General features: G+C 44.4%; 1 protein-coding gene across 1 annotated transcript; it reads right to left on the reverse strand.

The window, feature by feature from the left end:
- Positions 1-56: 56 nt before the first annotated feature.
- Positions 57-16,940, reverse strand: TMPRSS3 (transmembrane serine protease 3). The gene is made up of 13 exons (XM_007667275.3): positions 16,923-16,940; positions 15,333-15,477; positions 14,991-15,101; positions 13,565-13,681; positions 12,975-13,098; positions 10,801-10,926; positions 9,737-9,780; positions 9,252-9,417; positions 7,866-8,035; positions 6,705-6,800; positions 5,505-5,647; positions 4,105-4,257; positions 57-2,172 (listed from the first exon to the last, which is right to left on the reverse strand). The coding sequence occupies exons 1-13, from the start codon at positions 16,938-16,940 to the stop codon at positions 2,155-2,157; spliced, it is 1,431 nt and encodes a 476-aa protein (XP_007665465.1). The 3' UTR covers positions 57-2,154.
- Between the last annotated feature and the right edge of the window lie 736 nt (positions 16,941-17,676).

Here is a 17,676-nt window from a genome sequence, read left to right on the forward strand (position 1 = left end):
AGGGTGGCCTCCCTGGTGGCAGGTTTTGGTTTATTGAGCTCTTACTGTGTGTAGAACACTGTACTAAATGCTTGGGAAAGGGCATTTGAACTAAGAAACATAATCCCTGCCCCAAGGAATTTACAATGGAGCAGGGGAGTCAGACTTTTGCTTTCCTTTGGACTGTTTCCTTTTTTGAGAGGGACATTTAGCTGGAAAGCCACACCTCTAACCTGAAGATTTGCCTAAATACTTCAGGAAAAAAAATCAAGATGGTTTGATTTTCCTGCAACTGAAATAAATTTAGCTCATTCCTTTTAAGTTGTTATTGCTAAATGAGTATCTGGGAACATGATGCTTTCCACTTAGTAACCAAACTAGGCTTGTTTCCGGGGGTCTTATAAGTGCTTCTTTGTATAGGTCCCTCAACACATACCTTCCATGACTCCCCCATTGCCATAGCAGGACCTGTGATTTTGCAAAAGACACCCACTTATGGTGACCACATAATTATTGCTTTGGAGCTTAATCTGCCTTTCAGTTTTGGTAAAATGGAGAAAAAGCAGATCTAAATATCGAAGGTACTCGACCACCCGTTTAGCAACTTGCAGATTCAATTGTGGAGGAAGAGGCTAGGTTGATGACTTTGCACCCCTAACCCTCAGTTTGTCTACCATTCGGTATCGCTTTTAGGAGAACTTCCTCTCACCACTGGCTAATATCGCTGGCCCTCTCATGGCAGTTGCGGAAGCGGAAGGTGACAGGGGCCCAACTTCCCAGTCAGTCTCCTTGTGGAGCCTGTTTCCTGAGGTTATTTCTCCATGGGGCTGATGATGCCTGGTCACCCTCCAACCCTAAGGCATTTTCAGCCAACCTGTATTTAGCCATCAGAAGGTTAGTGACTTTGGGTTAGCAAGGTGACCTCACCTAGGTTAGATTGACACTATGGAAGAGTGCAAAAACTCTTTAGTTTATTGCCCAACATCAAACTACTTAGCCCTCCACATTCCTTTTATTTGAAGAGTAAACCCCTGCCTGCATTGATTTTTATGAAGTGGAAGAAGACAGGACATTTATAACAAAACCAGAGGGACAGATCTCCTCGAGTCATTCGGAGGAAGCCACGATGTTGCTATAAAAATAATATCGTCCCCTGTCAAATATTTTAGTTTTATGGTTTGAATCAATGACACAGAAACTTCCAGCACAGAGATGATGGGTGCCACAGTGAATTAGATGGTTCGTTGCTTGTGCTGGTTGAGATGTTGTTAGATATCTTGCAGCGGGACTGTGCTGTGGGCTGCCCTGTTTTAGGTCTCTACTACTGAGTAAAAGCAATTGTGGTATTTTGAGAGACATTCTAGGTGGCAGAAAAATTCATAATCTCTGATTGACTAGAACCATTTTGACCTTGGGCAAACAATCACATGGCCACGTTTTCTGCAAGATCCGGGAAGAATTAAGCTTGTGGTTTCTGTTTCCATGAAGAAGTTTTGAGTAATGGCCAAACAGATTAAGGTTTATCAGCACTTTGGAGGACAAACCCTTTACAAAATCCCAACCTAATCTAATGTTGAAATAAGATCTCAGAGTATGAAAGTTTGAGTTTGTTCCTGCTCCCTAAAGGGGAAAAAAAATGTAGCCGGAGGAAGGGTAGAAGGCACTCATTTAAATTACCATTGCCTTCTCTTTGAGTTCTTGCAAAGTTTTTGTTATTTGTGTGATTGGGGGTGAGAGGAGGGGGAGGTGAGAGGGAGTCCTTCTTATTGTGGCTACTATCTGCCTTTTCAGCTTTCATAGGTTTTCTGACATTGTTGCCTAGATCTACAGTACTCCCCCAAGCACTTCGTACAGTGCTCCGTACACAATAGACACTCAGTAAATACCATTTTTCTCCTGTTTGAATGCAGTCCCAAACCAGGAAGAATAACCACAGTATTTGGAAGTCAGCTTCCATAGCCCAGTGTGCTCTATGCAGGTGACAAGGTTGCTCTTCCATCCTTTTGGCTCTTTTTGTACCAGCAAGGGAAAAGCAAAGGCATTTGCTCTTAACAAAGAGTTTTGTTTTGGGGTCGGAGGTAATGAAGAGTGATTTTTTTAGTTGTTGCTTTTTATCTGCAGAGCAGGGGGGCAATCAGGATGAAAATGCAATCCGGCGGTTCACCAGTACAGTCTTCAGGTTTTCAGGTCTCTCTAAAAATAGAAACACACACATCTCCTTTCAGAAGATTAAAGCCTTCTCCAGAGTTCAGTGCAAGGGGCTGCTGCACTGAGCATTAGGTGAGGCTCCAGCTTGCCGCTGAAGGTTCGTCTCAGTGAGGATGCATTTGGAGGGGCAAGTGTCCTGCCATGTAACCCACCCTAGCTGAGGGTTGCAGAGGCTTCTTTGTCCCTGTCTGAAGGGAGAGGGAGCAAGAGCGAGCTCCAAGATGCCTAGAGGCAAGATCAGAAAATTCCAAGGGATCTGAGAAGCCAGGCCCCTCTGCATGCAGGCCTTCTCGGGAGCTAGGCCACCTGGTCCTTCTGACAGGGGTCTGTCTGCCCTGAAAATATTCTGAAGAAGGTCTGCCCATGGGCGGGCCACCATTTGCCTGTGGCCTGTGCAACCACCCACTCTCTTAGGATCTATTAGTCAAACATATTTATTGAGTGCTAACTGTTTACAGAACACTGTACTAAGCTGCTTGGGAGAGAGTGTGGGTTTGCCGTCCTGGCCTTTGCTACCCACCTTCCCGTTCCCTTGGGCTGCTGCCTTCACTCTGCAGGTCTGGTGGCTTTGAAAAGGAGGCAGAGTTGCCTAGTAGAAAGAGCCCAAAACGGGGAGTCAGAAGATACAGGTTCTAGTTTCGGTTTTGTCACGTGCCTGCTGGGTGTCCTTGGGCAAATCACTTAACTTCTTCATGCCTCAGTTTCCTCCTCTGTAAAATTCAAAATCTGTTTGTCCCCAAGTCTTAGGCTGTGGGGTCCAAGTGGGACAGGGATTGGGTCCAATTGAATTATCTCATATTTTACCCAGCACTTGGCAGATAGAAAGCACTTAATGAATACCACTGTGGTTATTTGAGGTCTTCCTTCAGCTCTGGGCTCCCTTCCACCTATTGATCCAGACATTCCTGACTCCTGGCCAGTGTCCAACTAATCCCTGGCCTCCCACTTCCATTAAAAAAAAGTAAATGAGAAAGAGGAAACGCGAATCCTTTAACACATTTGGGACTCATGGGAGTGTGGCCCAGTGGAAAGAACATGGCCTGGGACTCGGAAGGCTGATTTTTGTCTGGTATTTACCCCAGTGCTTAGTGCAGTGCATGGCATATAGTAAGCACTTACCAAATACCATTATTAATAGTATTATTTAATTATCCTGATGTAGCCAGTTTCTTTAAGAGGCTATTTAACTGATCCCACACTATCAGGAGTGAGATTGAACTCTCCTAAGTACAATGCTCCGCTCACAGTCGGTACTCAGTAAATACTACTGTTTAAAATCAGGCCTAAAATATTTTCACTCTCTACCACTTTGCCCTCTACATGTTGGATGCCTTTCTGGCCCTGCCCCTGGCCTTATTTTGAACCTTAATGATAATATTTGTTAAGCACTTACTATGGGTCAAGCTCTGTACTGAGTACTAGGGCATATATAAATTGATAAGTGTGGACACCCTGGGCTCACAGCCAAATAAATAGGAGGGAGAGCAGGTACTGAATCCCTATTTTACAGATGAGGAAACTGAGGGACAGAAAAGTGAAGTGACTTGCCCAAGGTCACACAGCATGAACGTGGCAGAGTCAGGTCCTCTGACTTGAACTCGGGTCCTCTGGCTCCCAGGCCCGTACCCTTTCCACTAGGCCACTCTGACTCTGTGAGGAAGGTGGGCATTTGAACTCCAGAATATTTTGGTCAGCAATTATGAATTCTTTTTTACCAAGAATGCTGGAGATTCTTTACTCTCAATTAAAGACGCCTCTGAAGTAATAGTGGTAACATTTGTGGAGCTTCCTCTGAGTGCAGCGCACAGTGCTAAATGCCTGGGAAATTGCAAAATTGCAACACTAAGAACGGTCAAGGAGTTTACACTCCAATTTCCAGGGAAGTAGAGGGAGCTGGTTAGAGAGTTGAACACCAACCTCCATCTGTTCATGTATCCAGTCCAGGAAAGAGGTGATGCGACTGTAGACTCCCGGTTTATTTACGTCGGCACAGCCGATCCCAAAGCTGGTAGCTCCCACCAATTTCCAGACCCTTCTGTCTTCACATGCCAAGGGTCCCCCGCTGTCACCCTGGAGGCCCAAGGAAACAAAAGAAGTGTCCATTGCTTGCAGTGTCTGTGGTGAGAGTGTGCTCTGTAGAATGGGGCATTGCCCAGGGACCCACTACCTCCCTTGGAATTCCAAGGGGACACGGAGAACAAAAAGCTTTCCAAGTCATCTCAGGGGCTACATGCATGCTCAGTTTGGAAAAGATCTCTGTGGACCCTTAGGAGCCTGGCCAGGTCAAATTCGGTCAGCATCCACAGGGTAAGGGGCAGGCCCCCAAAGTATTTCCCTTCTAAAGGTCAGAGGTTGGGAATGGGGCTCACATTTTGGTTGTATGGGACCATTGCACAGAGCCAAACACTTTGGCTCTGGCTGCTCTGGGGCCTGCTGGAAACCTGCAAGCTGCTTGCTTGGATTAGGGTGATTTTCTCCCCTTCGCCCCTCCCGTTACCCCCTCCCTGAAACCGGGTTTCTCCCTTTGGAGTTCTAGTTGAAAGGGAAGGTCAGCAAGTCCCCACCCAGAAAAAAAACCCTTGCCTCCCAGCACTGGAGAAAGTGTCGCTCAGACAGGCTGGAACTAGGCATCTGTGCACTGGGCAGAGCCCAGAACCGCCTGATCTTCCGCCGCCTCCTTCCATCTCCCCCAGCTCCTTGTACCCCTCCCCACCACCATCCCCGGCAGGTCTAAGTTACCAGCCAGTACAGTAGCAGTTAAGTCCACCCTGAGGGCAAGGATAAGGCTGCCGATGCTACCCCCGGCATCTTTTGTCCCCTCCCTCACACGGGGCTGTATTTCTGGAGCTCATTTTTCGTGGGTGCCCAGTTAGACATGGCATAGGCAGTGAGGGCAGGGAAGAGGGATCAACTACTCACCTGAGAGGGCCACACCCTCCCTCACACCCACCACCCAGCAGTAAGGATGGGGACATGCATTTAACCCCAAATGCATGGCAAGCATGACATTTACATCACCGTGGTTGTTAGTAGGAACAGGTTGGGTGGGATTATCTCCCGTGGATAAGAAATCAGGGAATATCATTCTCTGGTAAATGTCCCCTTGGCCGCTGTGCAAATTGGCTTTTGAGCACTTGCAAGGGAGTCCATGCAGGAGTGTAACAGCTCTGGGGTAGGGTGTATCTGCATGTTTGTTTAAAATTTTGGCCAGTCAAGCTCCCAACTAATTGATGATCCCGACTCCCTCAGCTAATATTACCACCCTTGTCGTCCAGTGAACGATGGCATAATAAGTTGTCCCGGGAAACTTTCCTTACCTGGCAGCTGTCCACCCCTCCCTGTAAGTAACCTGCACAGAGCATTGAAGGAGCGATGATTCCTCCATAGACATCCCTGTGATTGCATACTTTGTTGGAAAGCAAAGGGACGGCAGCGTGGTTCAGCTCAGCTGAAGCTTCACCTGTGTCGGAAATGCAAGAGAGGAACTTGTTGTCAAGTTCATTCCCTTTGTTTCAAGTCACTCCTTGCCCCCAAGGCCAAAGCTCCGGGTTTGAGGCAGACAGGATGGGGAGCTACATTCATTTAGTCACTTGGTAATATTTATTGAGTGCTTACTGTGTACTGAGCCCACTATACATGTAAGCAGTCACAAACAGACCACATCTAATGGTTTTAAACATCATCAAATCCAATCATTGATCCAAAGCAACACTTCACCAAAAGTCAAATTAGTCCAAGCCCAACCGTAGCTCTGATGCAATCAATAGTATTTATTAAGTGCCTTCTTCTTTCAGGACTAGAGTTACTAAACAGAAGCAGTGGGCTCTAGAGTAAAGAGCATGGCCCTGGGAGTCAGAGGGCCTTAGTTCTAATCCCACATCTGTCACTTGCCTGCTGTGTGATCTTGGGCAAGTTACTCAACTTCTCTGGGCCTCAGTTCCCAGGACAACATGGTGCTCTTCTGTAAAATAGGGTTTTAGTACCTGTTCTCGCTTCTCCTTAGAAGGTGAATCCCATGTGGGACCTGATTATCTTCGCTCTACCCCAGCGCTTAGTATGGTGCTTGGCACATAGTAAGTGCTCAACAAATATCACAATCACTTAGTCCTTAATCTGAGGGCTACTCTGTGTGACCTGGGGCAAATCAAATAACCCTTCAGGGCCTCTTTCTTATCTGCAAAAAGCCAATACTTGCTCCCACCTAGCTTAGAGGGAAGTTGGGATGATATGGAATCATAGATGAGAAAGTGTTTTGAGCTTCTCAGACAATGGCATTATGTTATGTTGGGTTATATTAAGGTGACCATTATTCTTCCTTCATTCCATCGTATTTATTAAGCACTTGTTTGTGCAGAGCACTGTACTAAGCGCTTAGGAGAGTACAATATAACAACAGACACATTACCTGCCCACAGTGAGCTATAGTGGGCTAAGTGTTTAGAATGCTTCATGCAGAAAAGGCAAGGTAGAGTGTGGGGATCCTATTTCCGCTCCAGAAAGGGCATTTAATCACCCACCTCCATCTTCTGTGGCCCCCCATCCCGATGTCCAACACACTTTCCCAACAGGAAATCGCTCTTCAGAATTGGGCAGGCAGATGGGCTGGATCAAACCTATTGATGGGAAAAAATATTTTATTTCAATCACAACTGAGTAAAATTTTTTTTAAAAAGAGCCTAAACTTAGTTTCTTTTGGGTCTGGCATGTTTCTCTGTGGTGGGGAAAATAAACTTATGTGAGAGGAATGAAAAATTACTGTCAGTTCATAGTTCAGAGCCCTATGACTTTGACAGTAGCCCTATGGAAGAGGGCAGTGCAGATGACAGACGAATCAGTGCACTGGCAAGAAATTCCTGCTGCAGTGTTCACAGATTGTGTCTTTCTCTTTCTCTATTTGTTTCTCTTTCTCTCTGTTTCTACCTCAGTCAGTGTATTTGAGCGCTTACTAGGTGCAAAGCACTGTATTAAGTGCTTGTTTGAGAACAACACATTAATAATAATTGTGGTATTTAAGTGTTTACTGTGGGCCAGGCACTGTTCTAAGCACTGGGGTAGATACAAGATAATTGGGTTGGACATAGTCCCTGTCCCACATAAGGCTCACAGTCTTACTCCCCATTTTTTAGATGAGGGAACTAAGACATGGAGAAGTTAAGTGACTTGCCCAAGGTCACATAACAGACAAGTGATGGAGCCAGAATTAGAACCCAGGTCCTGCTGACTCCCAGGCCCGTGCTGTATCCACTAGGCCACAGTAGAATTGTTAGACATGATGTCTGCAGAAAGAGAACTTGTAGTCTATCTTTTTCCTTCTCTTTCCATCTCAGCTTCTGCCTCTCCCCTTCTTGGTCTCTCTGTGTCTCTTGTTTGTTCTATGTCTCTTTCTACCTAGGCTGGTTCCTGTGAGTTTTGGATCTTAAGCAGATATTTGTATTTGCCTGTTGAGCCCCTCTTTCAGAGAGCACTGTGCCTTCTACCTGCAAACTTTAGGGCAGGTCTTTTAAAAAGAGAGATTTTCTTTATTTAACTTTTCACCAAAAAAAAAGGTTGAGTGTTTTTTGGTTTTTACCTGCAAGGCTATGTTAAGAACTAATAGCCTCTGTAATGGCTGATGGAAATCCTGACTGATTAAATTTGAAAGAAAGGGAAAGTAACAGGAGCGAAGTGGAAGATGTTACCATTGAAAGTGAGGGGTTCAGCTAGCTTCATCAGTGCTATGTCATTTCCCAGGGTCTTCGGCTTATACTTGCTGTGATAGATGATTTTTTTCACCAAGCGAGGGGTGCCTGGAGTGTCCGGCAGGATGACCAAACCCGCTTGCACAGTCCAAGATTTAGGAGTGTAGAGACTGGAGACAAGCGGGTGATGAGCAGAAAGAGGATTCAGAACACTACTAGCAAACCAGTTTCTCTGGGCCCCATAGAGCACATTTGGCTTAGTGACCGAAAACCTGTGGCTGCTGCATTTTATTGAACTGGTGACTTCACACACCAATTCACCCACGACTCTTTGCTCCCCCGAAGGGGTTCTCCCCGACTGCGCTCATAGTATGAATCTGCTTGATGTGAAGACCCAGACGTGAGGCAAACAGCAGCCAAGGTGAAGCCCGCCCCCAGGAACCTCAGTTGGAACTGGGCGGGAGCCCTCTGTATAAAGGCCTCCTAGCTCTCTGTAAGCCTCTTGCATGCGAGACCTCTTTCCCACATCTGACACCTGGCAAATTTGGGCAGTTTCAATTTTAATACCCTCGCTGGAACAATAAGATAAACTGGGGTTTCCAAATTCATTTTCTTCTAAAGACCATTTCCTGCTCCCTGGTTTTATTTTTTTTGAAAGAACTGCCATTTGCAGCTGCAGTTCTAAACGTGTTGAACTGGATTTGGTATCATTAGCCTTCTCCAAACAGTTGAGGGGAGATCGAGGAGCCACCACAAGGAGTAACAGTAATAATAATTGTGGTATTTGTTAAGCGCTTACTATGTGCCAGGCACTGTACTAAGCGCTGGGGTGGATAAAAGCAAATCGTATTGGACACAGTCCCTGTCCCACTTAGGGTTCACAGTCTCAACCCCCATTTTACAGATGAAGTAACTGAGGCCCAGAGAAGTGAAGTGACTTTCCCAAAGTTACATAGTAGACAAATGGTCTCTTTGTCTCTCACTTTCCTTCTGGTCTCTTTCTGTTTCTCTCTCTCCCTCTTTAGCTGTCTCTAACTTTCTCTGTCTCTCTCACCCAGAGGTTTACTGCATGAGAACTCAACACGCTGCTCAGAGAGCTGTCTTTAATCCTACTCTTAGGATCCCCTTTCTTTAACCATCCCCTCCTCAGTGTAGTTAAAACATTCCCCAGAGGACTTTGGGACATTTCCGGTGGAAGGCAGAGCGCAGAAGGGCCTGCTGCTGAGCTCCACCTCCTTGCCCTTTATCACTTCACCCCATGATGACATCCCACAAGAAACCCTCAGTGGCTTGGTGTCATGGCACATGCCCTAGGTGATTTGGCCCTATGCCTGCCCCCCCCCCCCCAGGGAAGAGCAAGATAAAATGGCAGAGACCTCTACTCACTCAAAAACGCAGTGGGCCGCTGTGACGATCCACACAGGTGTGATGAGCGATCCACCGCACAAGTGGTAGCCCTGGAACTGGAGACTGACCTGCCAGGGCCACTGCATAGGCAATGACATGTTCCCACCAACGATACGGGAGGTGTAGCCAACCCTCAGACCACACGCTGAAAGGAGACATGAAAGATGATGATTGGCCCAGAAACAGCAGACAATTATTTTTCCTTCTTGAAATACAGAGAACTGCAACCTCTGCCATTTCCTTTCTATAGGCTTCTATGCCAAGACCTCACAGCCCTCACTGACAGGAGATGGAGCCTTATTTCTTGCTCAGGCTTCACTTTAAGTTCATTTCCTTCTGAAATTGGAATGGATTACTGTTGCGTTAGGAGAATCAAAATTCTTTCCTTCTAATCCTGAGAGGTTGATGATCATTCAGTTGGGGTTTCTTCAAATCTACTTCAATTGTGATTTTCAAACACTTACCTACACATTTTAAGATGATTGCTTGGGCAGAAGCACATTCCTCTCTGAAATGGAGAGAACAGTATTAACCCATATACAGATTCAGTGGATTTTCAAACAAATGTGCTCTCCTTAACACATTTCATGGTGTAGTAGTGCAGTAGAGGATACGTTAGAGGTGATAATCCGGCCTAAAACCCTTGTTCAATACTGAAATATCATGTATATAAATTACACACACTTCAGAGAGGTAGAGTACAACTTCCCTATGAGGATATACATATATCTTTATATATATTCATATATATACACGTATTTTTATGAAATGCATTATATATAAATGACATATTTATAAATATATTTTATATATGATATACATGATAGAGGTGTATGATACTGTAACATAGGTGGGTATCCATTCCCTTAGGCAAGGTAGACTCATTTCCATATTAACTCTACTCATTGTTCTGCATCCCTGCTTACCCACTTCTTGAATTCACTCCCAGTGAGAATCCATCTGACAGTAATGAGAGTCAGTTCCTCTGTTCAGGTTTTTGGTTGTGTAGTCCAGGTGACTGGAGTCAACCTCATCTGCCGCTTAGGATGGTAAAACCCCAACAAGTCTGCTTTCTTGGTTGCTTTGATCCCTTTGGGAATGAGCCCTCCAAAACAGGGTAGCCCCCCAGATGGATCTCAGATCCAGCTTTGCTCTGAGGAGGTTTGGGAAGAGGCTGCTGGGAAATGAGCTCTTCGAGGCCAGGAATGGAGACCTGGGCTGGACCTTCCAGATGCTACTATTATCAGGGAGAGCATTTCCGCTAGGGTACCCAAGGCGTGGCTCCCTGGGGCCTAGAGAAAGGGTGTTTCTTATGCAGCATTCTTTCCTAAGGGTCCAGGGAATGAGAGTGGAGGATCTCAGTCTCCAAGGAGCAGGCCTTAAGCATAGACACCTGAACCCTCTAAACATCCCTCCTGGGGCCCTCAGCAGGCAAGGGGGCAGATGGTTATTTTATTTCTGATGAAGCTCCTCACTATCCTTAAGGGACTAGCTTAATGTTGACTAGGAATGCCAACCTGAAACATACCTTAAGTACATTGCATGGTGCAAGGAGGTGACCTGATTGTCTGGAAGCCAGTGATTGATGGAAACAAATTCAGCCCGAAACTCCTCTTCTATTGCACCCATGCGAATGGGACTCGAACTTATATAGCTGCAAATAAATCAGAAATTTAAGCCACTGGTCTGTTTGATCCCACTTCTCCCAGTGCTTGAAATAATTTCACTTGTCCTAGCAGAAAGAACACGGGACTGGGAGTCAGGAGACCTGGGTTCTGGTTTTGGCTCTGCCATTTGCCTGTTGTGTGATTTTGGGTAAGTCATTTGACTTCTCTGTGCCTGTTTCCTCATCTGTAAAATGGGGAGTAAATATCTGTTCTCTTTTTCCCTTAGATTGTGAAGTTCATGTAGAACAGGAACTGTATAAATCAATCAATGGTATATATTAATTCAGTTGTATTTATTGAGCACTTACAGTGTGCAAAACATACTGGGCGTGGAGCACTGAAGTAAGTGTCCGGAAGAGTACAATATTACAGAGTTGGTAGTCATGTTCCCTTGCCACAATGAGTTCATGGTCTCAAAGGGGAGACGGACATTAATATAAAAAATGTATAGATTTGTACATGAGTAGTATCCGATCTGATTATCTCGTATCTACCTCAGCACTTAGCACACTGCTTGGCACATAGTAAGTGCTTAACAATACCACTGTAACTGTTATTACTGTTATTATATCACTAGGAATTATAGAGCAGCTCTCTGCGACAGTCAGCCCTTGTTCTTTCTTATTAAAACTGCTGTGGGTGTAGAGGACAATTGTGAGGAGCAAAAAAATGGAAACCACAATGAAAGGTTATAAGAGGAGCATCACTTATCCTAGAGAAGATAAAGCTGAGACACAGTTGAATTGCTATCTTTAAGTGTCAGACAGAGATGGAGGCCAGCGCCCCTCCATCCCCACTGAAATAAATATATATAAAAAAAAGAAAACAGAAAAGCTGCCACCTCTTTCATTCAGGTAACTCATCTGGTTATCAGCTCTGACAATTTCACCCAGTTACTTTAATTGCTTTGGGCGTCCGCTTATTTAGAAATTAAAACTGAAAGCCTCTTTACTCCACATGCCACACCAGACTGTCAAACTGAGGTTCACGAGGAAGCTCTCTGTACTTCAAGAAGGGAACTTATTTAGAAAACAATACATTCAACCTTGGGTTCCAAGGCAGTATTACTAGGGCAGTGGTTAGCCTACTTTATGGCCACCCAAATTCTAAGTATAATCATTGCAAAAGCCATTGTTGAGTACATTGAAAAAAATGATTAGGTGTATAGAGTGCCAAGCCCTGAGGCAACTGTGCAGGAGGCGGGACCAGAAGGGGAGGGGGTGGAAGAGGCAGGGCCAGAAGAGGCAGGTCCATTGCTAGGCTTTGCCGAAAGATCCCTTGTGCCCTATACAACATCTGAACATTAGTGTTGGGCCAGGACAGCTCAAATTTTTGGACCCATCATAGCAAACTGGCTGAGGTCAGTGGAGAAAATGGAAAGATAGGGGGAAGTAGAAGATGGAAGAAGAGAAAGATATTGCCCATAAGAGAAAAACATAACAAACCCAGGGATAGACAGCAGCCCTAAATTATTTGCAAAATGAAAGATGGAAAGGAGATTCTGGGAGAGACCAGGGGACCATAAGTTTTTTCAGAGAAAAATCTGATCACCCAGCGAGAACATAGGGTGTTACAAATGGAAAGTGAAAAGGCACCTTAGCTCCTTTTCCTCAGGCTCATCAATAGGTATAAGTGCTACCTCTTCCTCCATCACCTGTCAAAAAAAGTTCCAAAACTGAGCTCCTGGCAGGTGGAGCTTGAGTTAAGCCCGAGAATAAGAACCAAAGGTGAGTGATTGCAGTGAGGAATGGTGAGAGATGGGGGACAGGGGATGTTTGACTTTAGTGAGATGGACAAGAAGAAAATGGAAAAGAAAGAGAAGTGAACAGCTTTGTGGAAAGTAACTAAAGTAGAAAATTGTTTATGTCTGTAAATATGAATGGATGACATGACAAACTCAAAATCTTCTATTCGTCATCTATAACAAGATTCCTCTGATATTTCATAGTTTTATCTTACTTGGTTTAAAATCCAAAACAAAGCCTGTCAGAGTGGGTGAGAAATCAAGATATGGTCATGTTGATTGCTTTATTACCTTGAGAATCCTAACTGGGAGCAGGCTACATTTCCATAATGATCTTTCCAGTTTTCCGAACAAACAGTCCTCCAGGAACCAGTCACGAATACCTGAAGCACAGCGTTCCGACCACTCACCCTGGCTGGATGTAATAAAAGAAGAGACATGGAGGATGGTGGTTAATCAAGATTAAGAAGATTGACAGAGATTTTTATTGTGTCTCAGAAAAATGTGTTTCACTGCATTCACATGGCACTTTCTATTGTCTGAATGTTTGGCAACTGCTTTTATTTGTGAATCTTCCCAACAATCAATCCATAAGTAGTATTTATTGGGTGCTGACTCTGTTCAGAGCACTGTACTAAGCACTTGGGGAGTACAATGGAGTTTTTAGATTCAAACCCTGCCCTCAAAGGAGCTTACAGGATATAGGGGGAGGCAGACACTACAAAAAATTACAGGTAGGGGGAATACCACTATCTATTATTTTTATTACTATTGTTATTCATCTGTATGTTACCCAAAGAAAAGATGAGGGCAGAGCGCAGACCCTTTCTAACCCCCACAAAGAACAAGCAATTAAAGGAATAGGAAAGAACTGAAATTACCACATCTGTATTCATCCTCCCCTTCTTTACAGTTGGAGATGCCATCACACCTGGCTGTCAGCTGAATACACTGAAAGGAAGATCTGCACCTGTACTTCCCAGAACAGTTGAAGTGAACTGAGGGAAATCGAGGAGAAGGTCAGTACATCATTGTTTACCCCCATCATATATGGGCCAGTACATTACCACCTCTGTAGTTTACTAAATGAATTAAATGCTAGTGGCGGCCCGAGAGGGGAGTTGCTGCCCACCCATTCTCCGCTGGCAATGAAACGGCTCTCACACAAGCTTTTTTAATGCCACCATCTTCCCTGCTTCCTCACTTCTATTTCATAATGGAATCCTGTCAGCTCACCTTGGAGGGCAAACTGCCTGTAGCCTACAGCCAATAGGTGCACTTTGATTCTTTGAATTTTCAAACAGAGAATGGGGAGACTTGAGTCTTCTCAGATTGGCTCAATCTATGGTATGTATTAAGCGCTTACTATGTGCAGAGCACTTAGTACTACTAAGCACTTGTAAAAGCACAATAATAAATTGAGGTATTTGTTAAGTGCTTACTATGTGCCAGGCACTGTTCTAAGCACTGGGATAGATCCAAGGTTGTACATAGTCCCTTTCCCATACAGGGCTCACAGTCTTAATCCCCATTTTACAGAAGAGGGAACTGAGGCACAGAGAAGTTGTGACCTGCCCAAGGTCACCCAACAGACAAGTGACAGAGCCAGGATTAGAACCCAGGTCCTTTTGACTCCCAGGCCTGTGATCTATCCACTAGGCCATGCTGCTTCTAAGGTTGGTAGATACATTCCCTGCCCATTACAAACTTACAGTCTAGAGATGATCTTAAAGTGTAGATGGTAGGAATAGGTGCAGCAATGAGATCTTGGACCCAGTCCACTTCCTGTCTATTTTACGGGGGTGCTGGGATAGAGAAAGTGGTGGGCCGTGTGAGAATCGCCACAGGGATCATTTAAGGGATAGCTAATTCTGTTGTCTCATGGGGAAAGGCAAGAAGTCCTAATCTGAATCAGAGCCCCAAAATACCTTCAGAATAACGACACACACTTAGTTCCTTAGGACAGAAAGGGTCCTTGGAGAGTCCATGAATGAGACTCTTTGTGACGAGGCACTGAGACCAGGATTGCTTAGATTGCCACCATCTTCAATTACAGCCAGAGACTTTACAAGCCTCTTACTGTTTCAAGTTCCTAGGTTTCGCCAACAGTTCCCATTATGCGTGCCAAATCAATTTTATTTTATATAGGCAAATACGACTTATTGAAGTCAGCAAACCCAAAGGCTATTTGGCTTCAGTAATCAAGCTTTGGTGGCAGGAGAATTGGAGTCGCAGGAGGAAGTGCATGAAACTTTTAAGCCCTTGAATGGTTATTTGAGTACCTGCTAAATAATAGATTGTACTTACAGCCCAGCCCAGTGGCCACAGCTAGGATTAGTGCAATGATGCCAATGACAATGACTGGAAAAAACTTCAGTGGGATTAAGGATAGTAAGTGGGCAGCTACTGCATCAGCATCTACAACAGAAACAGAAAAGAGAGACTGAGCTGGTCCAGTCATAGCTATCCACTCTTTGGTGGGTGGGGGGTGCGGGGATGTTACGGGAGAGAGGGTCCCCACAGCTCTGTGGGCTGGGCTTCCAGCCTCCCTCAACTGCGACTCTGACAATACCTGTCAGCACAGGAACCCCCAGGAGCACTGATCGTCTAAGTGTCCAGCACTCGTTTGTGGAAGAAAAGCAGCCCCACCTGGTCCTCCTTCACCAGAATCCATTTTCGAATCGTCTAAACCAAAAATCGATTTAAAGGAAAAGGGAATCTCAGCTGCTTGCAATTCTTCTTCGGGCACAGAGACTATTTCAGGACTTCCAGGGTTAGGTTCTGCCTCCACTGCCTGTGCCAGCAAAGAACATAAATCATTTTCAAGTCAGTGGCTTATTCCAGTGCCCCCATGGTACATTTCTTTTAGAAAAGACAGTTTCTGTCAATGCTATGCATGTGAAATAATTTCCTCACAGGGGAATTTAGCTCATTCAATAAATCAGATTGACATGGCTGCAAACTCTCTCTCCAAGTGACCGATTTCCTCCCCAAAATGTCACTCTTTTGGCTAGTTGACAAATATCCTAAGAAAACCCAGCAGCCAAATAGAGGCTTGCCCTGTGTCCTTTCTTTAGAAACCATTATGGACAAAATGGTGGAGTTTAGGGTTTTTTTTGTTCTACCTAATGCTGCAGTGACAGCTCTCGGGGAGACACTGTGATCTAATGTAAATAGCCTAGTTCTGCTTCTGGCCTGCCATGTGACTCAAGGAATAATAATAATATTAAATGTTAAGTGCTCACTATGAATGAAGCAATCATATACTCAAAAAGCTGAGGTAGCTATAGTACAATCAAATGGGACAGAGTCACCCTCCACAGGCCTCAGTTTCCTCATCTGTGGTATGGGGGAAAAAATAATACCTGCCTCTCTTGACTGGCATCACAAGGATACTATGGGAATCAAACCAGATAACTCATGTGAAAACACTTTGGAACAATTCCAGACCAAGGTATTGCTCCCTAATACAAGAATTCCAGAGAATTTTTTCTGTAAAGGCCAAAGACTTCTTACCACAACACCTTGCAGTGCCATGGAAAAAAAACAAACTGCAAAATGAACAGAATTTCCCAAATAAGGTCTGTTCAGCCACACCAGTTTTCAAACTAAATTTGACTCAGAAGTATCCCTAGAAATTACTCGGCAAAGCACCAAGTTCCATAGAGCTTTCAAATGGCTGATGCAATGGTGGCTCACAATTGTTTAGCTTTAGCTTTGTTTTCTACAGCTTAGACGTTAACAGTATTTGAAAGGATTTATACTTTCAAGTCCAGAACACATGACACCCATAACATGGTGTTTAAAGTCATAGAGACATGCAAGGAAGCGTTATCTGTTGCTAATGTTTTCTTTATCAGTTTTCTTTGTGCTTTCCATGCATGTTTAGAAACTAATAATGCTTACATTCAGAGATGATCATCATTTAACAGTATTTATTGAGAGCTCACTGTGTTCAGAGCTTGTCCTAAGCTTTTGGGAGAGTACAGCTGAGTTGGTAGGCACATTCCCTGCCTATAATGATTATTTTTAAACCTGTGATACTACCTACCACAGTAGACATTTTAAGAATTAGACATGCAGTTGAAAGAAAGGACAAGCACTTCCTGAATTGCCTAACTTGCAAGTATGGAATTTCTTATGTGGAATTACTTTCTAAAGCAGGTTGTCTGTAGACACATCAATAAATATTAGGAAGTCTTTTACAAGAGAGTTAATCCTCAGCGCCATCTTACTCACCATTTCTGGAGAATCCATCACTAAAAGCTAAAGGATTTTTCCCTTTTCATGGTAAAAATGAGCCCAGCAAAAAGCAAGTTGCTAACAAATTAGTCCATTTGGGAAATATTTTCACCAAGTTACTCAGCTTTGCAGGGTGAATCTTTGTAGCAGAAGACATTATTGCCGTAGTCCGTGTAACCTAACCTAGTCAGAGAGATCAAGTAGCTTTTGGTGGCATGACTACAGAGATCGGGGAGGGAAAAAAATCAGCCATTCTTTTAATTAGGGTAACCTACGTAAAGTAAGCAAACCTTTTGAGGTACTTTTTAAAGGGACTCTTAAACACAGAGGAATTTCCTTTAATTTCTGGGCCCCGGGATCATGATGAAATCTGGGCAGATTCTTCTATCCCTTCACTTGACCGATTCTCTGCTTGACAAATACCATCGTTATTATTAATAAAGATAAAGGTGGGTTCAGGGCAGAGGACACTTCATGGTCTCTCTGTAGTCCCCTCCCATTCTCTCTTGATGCCCACATCCTTCTCCAAAAGTGTGCCCCCTTCTCTGATCCTTTGAGGGTTATGTTTAGACCTAGATGGTAATGATGGAGGTAAGAGCGGGAGCTTAGGTAGCTCACAATCTAAGACTAGAGGGCTTGTACTAATTTGCTTGGTTGTTTTAATTTTTTTTCTTTGTTTTTTATAAGATGAGATCCTCCTGTCCCTCCACTCAAAGGGCACATCCTGCACCTTTTCACTTGATTTTTTTAA

Source organism: Ornithorhynchus anatinus, chromosome 18, assembly GCF_004115215.2.
Source record: "Ornithorhynchus anatinus isolate Pmale09 chromosome 18, mOrnAna1.pri.v4, whole genome shotgun sequence".
In the NCBI taxonomy this organism is placed as follows: domain Eukaryota; kingdom Metazoa; phylum Chordata; class Mammalia; order Monotremata; family Ornithorhynchidae; genus Ornithorhynchus; species Ornithorhynchus anatinus.

Coding starts and splice junctions, on each gene's coding strand:
- TMPRSS3 (XM_007667275.3), bottom strand. Junction 6,801..7,865: donor TGAACCCCTCACTTTCAATG/GTAACATCTTCC, acceptor TCCCATCAATAG/GTTTGATCCAGCCCATCTGC. Junction 5,648..6,704: donor GGGGGCCACAGAAGATGGAG/GTGGGTGATTAA, acceptor TTTCCGACACAG/GTGAAGCTTCAGCTGAGCTG.